Raw genomic sequence first — 13,705 nt, 5'->3', positions numbered from 1 at the left:
ACGTCATCTATAGTTTCGAAAGTTTTGGCGCTTAATTGATGCAAACAGATTACTCGAGGGTTTTTGGGATTGCTGAACACGAATACGTCAATAGTGTGTATTTATTATTAAAATCTAATGTGTCGCATTTTTATTTTCAAAGGAACTAACATTTGTGAAATTCTGTGAATTATCTACCTCGACAAATCGTATGGACATGTTTCTGGGTGCATGCTTTGTTAAATGATATACCTCCCTCTGTTTTAGCTACTTCTCAGCGCCCTGTAATCGTGTACCTAAAACTCTTCATAGCCTTTGCCCTTCATAGATAAAATTTTAGTTAACTACTGATACCGAACACTCGTGGAGTGGAATACCGGTCCGACTCCTATTGTAGATACAATACTCAAAATAGGTACTCCCTCTGATACGATTGGTACAGTACGAAATAACGAAGTAATCAGAGTAATCAAAGTAATCAAAGTAATCAAAGTAAAGATTTGCCTCTCTGTATAGTAATCGTTGCTTTCGGTATTCGTAAGTAACGAGTACTTTGTAACGAATAGTTACTTTTTCAACATCACTAAACCAAACTGTAAACCAAATTCTAAATTATTATTATATATAGTATTTTTACTACAAAAACGTTATTACGTAGGTCAAAATTTTTGACGTAAGAGAACTGTCAAAACATTAGAATGTGACTTTTCATTATTGCCATGTTTATTATATATATGGTAATAATGAAAAGTCACATTCTAATGTTTTGACAGTTCTCTTACGTCAAAAATTTTGACCTAAGTAATAACGTTTTTGTAGTAAAAATACATAACAACATGTATCTTACTGTCTGTGTATGTCCCCCCGCTAATAGCTCTTAGTGGTTGATGCGGATATAATTGTATAAATTAAAAAACGTGGCTAATATATCATCCAGAATATCACATATATTTTAGAGGTGCTATAAATATAATCTAATTTTCACACTAATTAATACCATTAACTGTATTCTCTTTCAGAATGTTTTTACCATAAATAAAAATGACATCCCAGCGTATCTATAAAAACCCCAACCTCTTAGTTTATCTCTCTTTAACCCAGCAATTATGAAAATGTAACTTTTGTCATCGGACCCATTCGTAGAATTCTGACAACATAACCTAACAAAAAATTTTGTTTCAGGGGAATTCTGCTCCAAGGCAAAAACAAGTTAGATGAGGCCATTTTGAGCTACCAGAGGGCAATTCATTTCAGACCGTCATTAGCTCGTAAGTATAACAGTAAAGTACATTAATTTTGACGACTTTTATACCGTGAACACTGGTTGGTTCATTATTTTTGATGGAAAAAAATGCCGCAGGCCAAAATTAACACGTATAGTGTAAATTTTATATTACTATAAATTCATTAAAATTGTTATATAGATTATACCATTTTTTGGCGTTCTACAAGAAATAAAAGAATATGAACAAACAAGTCAGAAAGTGGTACACTACATATTAAATAATTAGAAAATAACTTTAAACTCATACAAATGCTACTATCGATCAGGCAGCAATTCTTCTTTTTTAAGAGCCGCCTCACAATTGGAGGTTGGATATCATCATCACTCTCTTTACTCTATATACCGCTGCTCTTAGAAGTTGCTTTAATTTACAATAAAATTAAAATTAAAACCATTTGGTTTTTAAGTAAACCTTAAGGTTGCAATAAAACCTCTTTAAGCATAAACGGGCCCACTCTAAAAGAGGTCAATAAAACCAAAAATAAAAACCTTCTTAAAATTTTATTTTCTTAAGCAACTGGTTTTAAAGCTGATATAGAGGTGCTTTTAAAACCATGTTAAAAGACACTTTAAGTGCAGGCAGTTTTATAGCAAACTTAAAAAGGTTTCTTAAATTGAGACTTTTGAAGACGATTTACCATATTAAATGATTCTATAAACCCATATACCTACACCATACAGGCCAACAAATTTTTACCTGTGTTATGATAGGTAGATATATATGGATTTTATATGTATTTGTAACCATAAAATAATAAAAAGTACTTGGTTATTTTGGACTGTCATGGTAGAAAAACACTTGCGCACACAACATTATTGACAATGTTAACATAAATAGGTCTAAATAACTCACGCGCCCATTTCTGACATTTCTGACTTTTGACGATTAAAAAATAAAAATAATAAAAAAATTTAAATCCGAAAAATATTAATTTGAAAGAAAAATAATTTTATCTGCAATTTTAATCTTTTAATGTTTAAATAAATCGAATTTATGTCTTGAAGACGCTTATTTATAATTTTTATGTAAACAAAATCCACGAGGAAAATAAACTTCCTGTAGCTGGCTGTATACCATAAATCACAAAAATACCAAGTTTCTTGTAAAAGGTATATATTAAAATACCCTAAATAAGGGTCACAATACAAAACGTTTCCGGATTAAGGAATCCATCATCAGTGTTTAAAGCCAAAATTTGCATGCCTGAGCCACCAAAATGTATTGGGTAAAAACCCTTTAAATGTAAATGATAAATTTATTTTACATATTTATATAAAAATCATCTGATGTTAAAGATAAACCTGGATGTTACCCAGGGCAACACAGGACTCCAAAAAAAGTTCCAACCACGTGGGAGAGTCCTGTGTTGCCCTGGGTAACATCCAGGTTTATCTTTAACATCAGATGATTTTTATATAAATATGTAAAATAACTTTATAATTTACATTTAAAGGGTTTACACCCAATACATTTTGGTGGCACAGGCATGCAAAGTTTGGCTTTTAAACACTGATGATGGATTCCTTAATCCGAAAACGTTTTGTATTGTGACCCTTATTTAGGGTATTTTAATATATACCTTTTACAAGGAACTTGGTATTTTTTTATGTAAACCTTATTTTGTAATCTACCATGGCTTTCAACATCTCCAGAAAGCAATATGGCCGAAATCCAAATAAAACTATTTGGTCTATCGACAGATAATTGTTAAGATTAATTGGTTTTATTTTATACCTTTTCAAGAGCATATATCCTACATAAAATCAATGTTGCATTGGAATTAAAACCGTTTATTTTTAATGCTGCTGTCAATAATGCCACTCGGTTTTAATGTAAATATAACCTAAAATCTAGGCATCGTAGTGCTGTGTGTGTGTTATAATTTTCTTTTAAAATGATCAGTTCGTTTATATTTTAAGCACTTCCGACTTATTTCTTCCATACTAACAGTACTTCTACTTTTTACAACACACTACACCACTGTTTCGCTCTAAAACAAATGGCCGATTTTTTACATGAGAAAAAGTATTTTTTATAATGAAAAATATATTTTTTGCCATAATGACTAAAAACCAGTTGAAAAATTTACTTACATTACTACAATCCTGACGTATTCTGTACACCACCGGAAACAACAAATAATAAATTGGTAATTACGACTTTCTCAGAACGCCGATTATAACTAAACTAAAACCAATTGTAAAGTACATTCTAGTGATAGATTAGATAGATAAACAAAGTCAAAAATTAAATTTTTTGATATACTTGCAGTAGAATTCTTATATCTGGCGTACAAAATACGCCAGCGCGTGTAGTTGAAGGTTAAGGAAGCAACTTTAAATAAAAAAAATAGATTTAAGGCATATGTTTTACTGACATAATAGTAACGAAGTACGTCCTTGTATGACCTTTTAATATATACATTTTGTGGTACTTCTTTGAGTTTTCGTACTTCGTTACCTCGAGATCACATTTGAGAATGGATATTTCTCTTCATGTTTTTGGCATAATAGTCTTGAGATCAAGTAGTTTTAATAATAGGTTTTATTAGTCATACTAGGAGAATCTTTAAAACTGCAATAAAACTAAAAGGTAACAAACTAGAATCTAATAAAACTAAACAGTCCAGAAGTTCTTCATAAAACTGATTGGCTTTAAAGTTAACTGAGAATTAACCATTTTAAAACTACAATAAGACAAATTATTTATTAAGATTAATTAGTCGTATTTGATACTCTTATTAGATACTTTAAAACTAGTGACAAATGCTTAACAGTTTTAAAGTTCTGGCAGTATATCTACAAGGTAACTTTAAAACCATTATCTCCTTATTTACCACAATATAATATTTATAAACATTAAATAAAACTAAAATGTTCTTATTGTGCTACTTGGGTACTTTTCTTCTGTCTCCATGCTCTTCTACGCATCCTCCTGTAACACCATATTTCAAAGAACTGTAGCTTATTTATGTATTCTTTCATCAATGTCCAATTTTCAAGTCCATATTGTAGCATTGAAAACACGTAGCATGTTTGAGCTCTTACGCTCAGTTCTAGTCTTAGGTCTTTGTTGCAGAGAATTGTTTTGATTTTTAGAAACGCATTTATTGCTATCTTGGCTACCCTTATTTCTGTTGGCAGCAATTATTATCAATGTATGCACTGTTCACTGAAATCAATCCCAACTATTTATTTTGCAATGTAGTAATCTTGTTTAGCTACGTTGACAAATTTTTAACATCGATTGAAAGTGACTGGAAATTACCATAAAACCAAGTACACGTGCTAATCTTCTTCTCGCGTGTCGTCTCGATCATCGTAGATTAGGGATTACAGTGGCAAACATTGTTCTGTCTTCCACTATAAGCATTCAAAGCTTTGTCCTGTCGTAATCCTGTTTCTATTTCTAGTACCTCGTTTAGCCTCTATTTTACTTTTGATGATCATTTGAGGAATGTGGTACTTTTTGCTTTTGAGTAATAAATGACTCAAATAACGGAGATAGATGTAAGTTAATATAATAATATAATAGTTCAAACGGAACTGGCCGAAATAGAGTGGGTATTTTATTTTGAATAACTATTGGAAGGAACGTCTTGTACTCTTAACCATAGGGTCATAGGAAAATGAGTGTCCAACTGAATGTAGGCAATACCAACGTGAAAAGAAAAACAGGAAAAGATCATCATTCAAATGAATTTCGGACGATGGTATTGGAAGAACCTGTACTCTTTCAACTAAAATTCATGTAATACAGTTAATTTTATGGTCAGAATATATATTAAGTCTTATATTTATAATGGCATAAGTGACTGTAGATGTCAGAAACCAAATAAAAAACAAAACATTGCACAAAAAGAAATTTTCAACTACCTTATATTATAACTCGAGAATATTTACAAGAAAATTTATTGGAAACCTGTATCATAAAATAAAATTTAAAAATGGATGTGCTCCGTTATATTAATTTTATTTCTATAACGTTTATATTTTGTAGATTCTTTTGAGCTCCACAAGTCTTTTGAATATACTACAAATCGTTAATATCGTTGAGGCTTGTTAAATTGTATTGACATTGCTTCTCAAGGAATATATGTAGCGAAAAAATTCTTTCACAAGATGAGTTCAGGTAGGTAATTTAACTTAGTAACAAGAAAAAGTTTTGCTCGTCATATTTAAATTGACGGGGAAGTCTACTAAGAGACATATTATTAAACTTGGAATATTTTTAAAATTAAAATTCTAACGTTGGTAGATATTTTATCTAACGTGGGTAGATATTTTAAAGTGAGAGCCCTAGACATGAGGAATTATCGTGTATTTGTTTTACTCTTAATAGTTAAATAAGTTTTGCAAATACATGTTAGGCGGCTATATATAATATCGAATATGATAAGAACAAAAACTACAGAATAATATTGCATAATAATGCTTTTCATTCTTTTTTATTGCGAATAGGACTATGGATCTTAAAACTATGAACATCAGGAAGTGGCGAAAGAAAAGTAACCAAAAGGGCAGAATGGAGGAACACTGTGCTGGCCAAGACTCACAAAGGGTTGTAGCACCATTAGAAGAAGAAGATACAGCTCCCGGAGAGAACCATGGCCGGTGACAAACTCTCTCGTCGGTCGTACACCCACCTAATCTGTACGCAGATAGGGTTTCTCTCACCAGCCAGGGTTCGCTCCGGGAGCTGTATTTGTTGTATATAAAAGTTTAATCATCTTTGTCTTTAAATATGTAGAATAGCTAGTTACTATTAATTTTAAAAATACAGGGTGGACCAAAGAAAAGAGCCCACCTCGATATTTGGCGGTAGTTATTAGATTTTAAGCAAATGCCGAAAAAGGTTAATTTTTATTTTTATATTGCAATTTTTTGGCATATATTTCATACTAGTGACGTCATCCATCAGAGCTTGATGACGTAATCGATGGTTTTTTTTTTAATGGGAATGGGTGTCGTATGGTAGCTCATTTGAAGGGGTGCTCAATTCTCTATTCAGTAATATAAACACTAATAACATTATTTATACAGGATGGCCAAAAAAATTTTTTTGAATTAACCTAATTGACGAAAAAGGAGAAGGTGTGATTTTTATTGAGCTGAATTAAAAACAAGAGACATTTTGTTTAACCTGAATTGAGCTGTTTTGACGAAGTAATACTACTACTTTACTTACTTACTATTTCTTGTGACATGGTAAACTCTCATGGAACTTAGAATTATTCAACTTTCCAGTTTTTTACATTTACACTTATCTGTTTTATATTTACTTTTGCAAGCACATCGCTAATAGCCTTGACCACCCGACAAAGACGTTTTTCTAACATAATCGCGCAATAAAATGTTTAGTTTTGGAACTATGTCTAGAGAAATATGAGATGTCTACAGATCGAAAAACCTCTGACAACGTGTTTGTTTGGTTGATTTCCAACCAGAAACCTAGTATAGTTTTAATGTCTTTATTCGTACGTTCAACAGATCCTTGTGACTGAAGGTGTCTTGGCTTACCGTGCACTATTTTTAAATCTTTCAGCATGGAGCACAGTTTTCTATAATTATTATAATGAAGAATTCTCGTCCTTTGTCGCTTTGAAGAATCCTAGGAGCTCCAAAGGCACAAAATATCTTGGTAGATATTAGTTTAGAAACTAAACTAAGTATAGACACTTATTTTGTAAATAGTAAGTCAGGAGGTGTTCTAATGCTTAATCTATTTAGTTCTGTAAAGTTGTCCAATAAATTCATTGCTAACTCGTTGGGGTGCTTTTCCAATAATGACATACGAAAAGGAAAGACGAAGTGACATTGAGAGAACTAAAAGGATGTTAGAAAGAGCAGTGATGAAAAAGCTTCGAAAAATTGACGGTAAGACACCCTAAAATAGATCTAGAAGTGTCTATACATATATACGACAGAGATGCAAAACGAACAACATTAATAACTGGGTAAGAAACAGAAAAGTAGCATGGAACGATCACATACACGAATGAAAACAAAACGACAGCGAGAAACAGTTTCCTAATAGGAAGTAAAGTTTATGAACTATGCTAGATTTGCGTGATGCATCATGGATATTTAAATTTATGTTTAAGAAGCGCACATTTCAACTTAAAATTTGACGGGTCCCAACGTATTTTATTATTTTCTATAGTTTGTTCTTCCAAGAGAAGTAAACTAAAAAATTGATTCACACCTAAGAAAGTCACTAGAAAAGTCACCAAGTACATCTTCTTTTTGGTTGAATATGTCGGTCTTCGACGGTAATCCGTAAATATAATATTATACTAATACGTCGCTAGAGAGTTCTAAAAACAACTGTTTTTATATAAAAAGAGAATAAAAGTCTAAAAATTAAAGGAATAATGCAGAAAACACAAAAAATCGCCGATATAACTTTATTAACTTAATCCCAATATTGTAAAAATTTCATAAATGTCGATAATATCAAAATTTAATAAGAGTGGAGTAAACTTTCCTGAAGTTGGACCAATTACAAACAAGCATTATGCCGCGGTAAATTTGAATTTACGGGTGTAAAAACATACATAGGTACATAGAACATAAATAAGATATAGAACATACATAACATAGAACATTCATAATACAAAAGACATACATAGAACATACATAGAACGCCAACAATTTTATTCAAAAAGTGGTTTCCACACAGCACTGAATAGTTCACCTAAATGTTTTGTATATAATAAATCTAATAAATATTTTACCTAAACTTTTGTTTACATCGTATATCAGTTTTATGTAGCCCAGCTAATGATCGAAATAGATATCCTAGAAATCTCAAATACCATAAAAGTATTTTACCAAATCCTAATAGTAATGTAAAATAAATAATAAAAAAGTTCTCACATCTAACCCATCAACTTCATGATAAAACTCAATTACGCCAACCTTTACAAACACCATAATGTGAAAAAAATCGACCAAAATAAACTCACGAAATTACTCGACATCAGGAATCGATTTAAAAGCATAAAAGTCATTAATCATCAGCTAGAATATTATAATAGGTTTGTTTCTTTGCCCTTTGGTTTATAATGGCTCTGAAAAAATTACGCTTTATATAGAAAATTTCCATAAAAGAAGTTGGTGTGTTCCTTGTTAAAGTTTTGTACCAGCTGATGATATTACATTAAGCTAATTGCCGGATAAAACTTCAGAATCTATTTTATTAAGGCTATGGGTACATAATTCGCAAATATTTTACGTGTATCCCTACTTTTTCTGTCTTTACACGGCAAATTACGTGTAGTAAAATTCACACTGGTGTGGATATGTAAACATTACTAGAATGTCATTCTACTTGAAAATGTCATAATTAATTTAAAGAGATGGCTTTTGAATGTTCTTGGATAACTGTTATTTTTATAATTGCAAATTATTAATTCAGTTAATAAATGTGATAATTTTTTCACTAACTATGTTTTCAGTGATTGTAATAATTTATTTGTACGACAAAAACTAATAATCAATCGAGAAAAGAGGAAAAGTGTTAAAGTGATTTTTTAATAATATGTTGTTATTTTGGAACGCTTAAAATTTTGAACATCTCTAACAACAAAATACTTGGATCACAGGATATATCTGATGTATTCTCTGCTTGGATCTTTCACAAATAATACACAATAAATAACTTTTTATTAAGTTCACGTCTTAAATCAATTATTTATCAAATACACTATATATCAATAATATTTAATCAATTTCTCAAAATATTCCCGATGCAATGTCAAATATTTAAAATTGTCACTGATTGTCAGTGTCTGACTGACAATATATGCTGACAATATTATATTCGGTTGAGTGCGTTGTAAGACAAAGACAGATTTGGAAAATATTACCACGGCATTGTGTTAATTTTTTTCAAATCCTGAGAAAACCAATAAATATTTTTGAAAAATTTAAACGCAGAATGAAAGACTAAATTATTACCGAGGGCCTAAAGTCCCTTAGAATAAATAAAAAGTTTATTTTGAATGAGATATTTGAATTTAAAAATCACACTAAATTTTCTCTTAGTTTTTTCACCCCTGTAACTTATTAAAATAAACATTGTAGAAGTTCTCAGGGACTTTCGGCCCTCGCTAATAATGTAATCTTTCATTCTGCGTTTAAATTTTTCCAAAATACTTATTAGTTTTCTCAGGATTTGAAAAAAATGAATCCCCATTTGAATAGCATTGCAGCCGAAAATACGTTCCGATCCTCTTAACTTTTAATAAAATTTTAGAGAATAAATTACCCAAACATTTTATTCTACGTTAATTTGATTTGAGATTTTAAGGTTAATGCTTGACTAAAATATATTTAATATTTTTTCGGAATACAGATACAAATACAATTAATGTATGTGGTATGGCAGAACTTGATAAGTCCTTACTCTTCTTCGCCACTCATTTCTCTCCATCGTTTTTTCTTCACATGTCACACAGAGCTTTCATCTTCTCCTCAGTTCTCCTCTACTTTTTTCCATCAACTTCTAACAACTCTTTCCTCTTCTTCGATAGGTAAGTTCACGTACTCTTCATTCCTCTTTCCCTAATTAAGTCGTTCCTGGTCCTATCAGTGGCGGCCGGTCAGGGTCGGCAGGGTCGGCAGTGCCGACCCACACATTTATAGATATAGATTTTTTAAATATTTGTATCTGTGAAATAAAAAAAAATCTATCAGATAATACAGACTAAATTTTATTCATGGTTTTTAAAAGAATTTGATCAATCCGAGCGTTAAGTGATCCCTGCGCATAACAGACTTCTCAAAAAATGAATGATCCGAGCCATTTATCTGACTTTTCGGCTAGCCGTCCCTAACATCCGTAGCTTGACAATTTACACGTAAAACTCAACGACATAACAAGTCGATGAGCAAGCGAACATTACTTTTCTCCGTGGGCAATAGCAGATACGGCATGGCAGGTTAAGAGGCAAGTACGGCACATTTCGGTCTGCCGGACGGAGTTTCATTTGGAAGCATGCATCGGTAGAAATTGTCAAAAATAATCACGCCGTTTTACGTCGTTTAATTGATATTGTAATTTTTTTAACTTGTCAGGAATTATCATTTAATGGACATGATGGATCGAAGCATTTGTTAAAAATCAAAGTAATTATAGAGAATTAATAAAATTGTTTTAGAAATACCTATTTACTTTCTGATTCGAAGTGTATTCGTAATACAGAATGAACTAATACATATAATCAAATAGTTAAATTTTGAATAACGTTGTTGAATCTGAGATTTAAAAAAACCATTTGCTTTTCACTGAAAGTAGATGAAACTTCTGATTATCATGTCATTCACAATTATCAATTATTTTGTTCGATACCCGTTACGTGGTAATATTTAGGAGAGGTTTTTAGGTTTTAGAGATGTGAGTAAAAGCAATAAGGCAGAATATATTTTTGGTGTTTTAAAGAACAGATTCAAATGTTTTGATACCAACAATAAATTGGTAGGGCAAACTGGGGCATCTTATGACGGCGTTGCTGTGATGAGTGGTGAATTGAATAGTCTCCAGGCAAAAGTTAAAACTATTGCATCACAAGCTTTATTTACTCACTATTATGCGCACATAATGAATTTAGTTTTACATGATACGTGTAAAAAAATAAAGAATATCGTCTTTTCTTGCCAGTTTAGCTCACCTAAACGGATTACTGCTTTAGAACAAATTTGTTTCGAAAAAAAAAGCGAACAGTTTGTCAGACGCGATGAAATTATAAATCTCGGTTAGTTTTATCTAAGCAGATTATCTCTTATAGTTTTAGTATCTGTAGCAGATTTTCGTGAACAGCTTTTGGAAGTTTTTGATTTTATTATCGAAGGCGATGATTTTGAAAGTGGCGATACCTCGATCCGTGAAGCAATCGGTTTGAGAACTTTATTAAATACTAATGACTCTTTCAATATTTTTTTAAATATTTTTAAGACAGAGTTTGCCCAAGGTATTCCTTGTTGTTCAAAGTCAGTCAACTGACATTATTTATTCTAAAAATAGAATACGAAAGCTGGTGCAAAATCTCAGAAATTTTCGTAATGATAGTAGTTTCCAATATATACGCAGTGACGTTTTGGATTCGCTTGATATTTCCGAACCACCCCAAAAAAGACAACGACATGATACATATCTCGAAAAACGAGTAAGTATATCTTGAAATTTTGGATACCTACTATTATATGCAAATAGATACTCGTTTTTCGAATTTTGAAGATTTGCAAATTTTTGACCTCTTTGAGGATTTAAAATTTAAAAGTTACGTTCGCCAAAGAACTTCCAAGATATTTATTATTACAAGTTAGGTACTTAAAAATTATGCTGGTCCAAATATTTTCAGAAAGTGGGATAAGTTGCACAATATGTATGTATAATTCTGTGTAGTAAGTACTGCAATTCATTACAACAAACTGTTTATCAATTTTCATATTACCACGTATGTCGGTACGTTCGTTACGGTATGTCGGTACGGTATGTTCAATCAACACGTATTGTCGAAACACCATGAAACAAGAGAGAATGTCAAGTACGTCAAATAAAAAAAAAGCAAAAAACAACAAAATCTCTATGATGAATTAAACCTTTTAGTTTGATGGTATACCTATATGAGGAGACAAAAAAACCTTGCCGACCCTGTCTCCAAGGCCACGAGCCGCCACTGGGTCCTATCTCTTCCAGCTTTCCTAACGTCTGCCCTGAAATTTTCATTTCAGCTACACTCTTCCTCTTTATAGGCCACAAATCTTAACTCCTCCCTTTTCGATATCCCTTCAACCCTCCAACATTACTTTGATCTCTTCTACTAACAGGATATCATCTGCAAAGAGTATTGACCAAGGAGTCCCTTCCTTTAACTTCTCTGTCAGTACATTCATAACAAGATTAAACAGGTAGGATCTCAGTAAAGAGCCAGCCTTGATGCAAACCAACAGTCACTTGAAAAATTGCAGTAAATCCAATACAAGTCCTTAGTTTAGTGAACGATCCTTCGTACATATCCTGTACGAGCCTTACGATTTTACCCATCGTGATAAGTTGAAGAATATTATATCGGTATCCCCTTACTACGTGTCCAAAGTAGGCTATCTTTCTACATTTGGTGGTATCAAGCTGCTCACCAGCAGATTTTGCTCTTATAATAACTGCCACATTTGACAGCATGCATTCTTAGTATATTCCCGTTCAGTATTGTATTTTTCTACATCCTGGTTGTATATTACCAATGAGAGTTAGGTCCAATGGGGTCTTTTTTCAGCCCACTTATTTAAAATGTGTCTCCTTGATTCTCCTTTATACACTCCTTTATGTATGTACCTACTTGTGACAACCAATCATTTGAATACTTCTTTGAAACTTTTAATGGCCTTTAAAAATATAACATTTCTCTTGACTTCGTCAGGCAAATAATTAAAAACGGAAGTTTCATAGTAAAGGTATTTTTAGTGTCGTTTGAATGAAATTCTGATTTAATTTTTTAATTAAATTTAACGCCACAGTCGAAAAACGGCACGTCTAAATATGAAAGACTTAAGAATATAATATATAATTTACACAAAGACTAGGGAAAAGAACAAATTTTAATTTAACTTCAATTAAATAAGGCCTAAGTTTAGATTTCCGCATTACACCAACGTTGTTTGAACTGTAGAAGTATGTAAAACAAAAACCGAAAAGCTTGTTTATTATTCTGTTAGAAGTTCAAATAACTTCTCAACTGTTTACTGTATTATGTATTTTACTTCGAAACCGTCAAAAACAGATTACCAACGAAAAGTTTTAAATTCTACAAAGAAGATTTGAAGGATTATTTCTGGCAAAACTTCTTTTCCAGTTTTCACTGGCAAGTCTAATTCTGTCGGACCTTCTTTCTGGAAAAGAAAATATAAAATACCAAATGCAGATTAGTTTTATTTGAGGAATACATTTTCCAGTCGGGGCTCTCGCCTAATTTTACTGGATTTCCATAAGAAGTGTTAATTACAAGAAGTTTCGAAGCCGCCGCTAGATTATGTATTCATGAGAGTGAGCGGCGCGCAGGCTTTCTTCTTCCATCTCGTTCTATCGCCCGTTAATAACTAAAAAGTCAACGTGAACAGCCGACATTTAATTTCGTATAAAGTGCCTGCTAACTTTTAGAGTTATTAACGAACAATTTTCGAGGTCGTTTTCAGCTTTACGATTATCGACCATTGTTTAAGTAAACTTGTAAAACAATTACAACATTACCTCAAGGTGAATAAAATAAGACTCAATACAAACAACTAGCAAACCGTTAGTTGATGGTATACAAACTATCGTTTAAGTTTTTGAAACTGAAGCAAGAAGTTTTGTTTTGGAATGTCCAAGTTAAATATTGTGTTTACATGGATGAGCCACAGTTGATTGTAATAAAAATAAATATATTTTTACCTACAAGT

The 13,705-nt window shown here is 31.7% G+C and overlaps 1 protein-coding gene across 1 annotated transcript in view; it reads left to right on the top strand.

Annotated features, from left to right (window-relative positions):
- Window positions 1–1,085: 1,085 nt before the first annotated feature.
- Window positions 1,086–13,705, top strand: part of LOC114326216 (protein O-mannosyl-transferase TMTC2) — a 588,400-nt gene continuing 575,780 nt past the window's right edge. Inside the window, exons 1-2 of the mRNA XM_050652153.1 lie at window positions 1,086–1,093; window positions 1,162–1,247. Of these exons, the coding sequence (XP_050508110.1) occupies window positions 1,086–1,093; window positions 1,162–1,247 (94 nt within the window). The remainder of the gene's footprint in view (window positions 1,094–1,161; window positions 1,248–13,705) is intronic.

This window comes from Diabrotica virgifera, chromosome 5 (genome assembly GCF_917563875.1).
Source record: "Diabrotica virgifera virgifera chromosome 5, PGI_DIABVI_V3a".
NCBI classification, from domain to species: Eukaryota; Metazoa; Arthropoda; class Insecta; order Coleoptera; family Chrysomelidae; genus Diabrotica; species Diabrotica virgifera.
The sequence above is the reverse complement of the archived record's forward strand: the minus strand, read 5'-3'. Positions and strand labels throughout refer to the sequence as shown.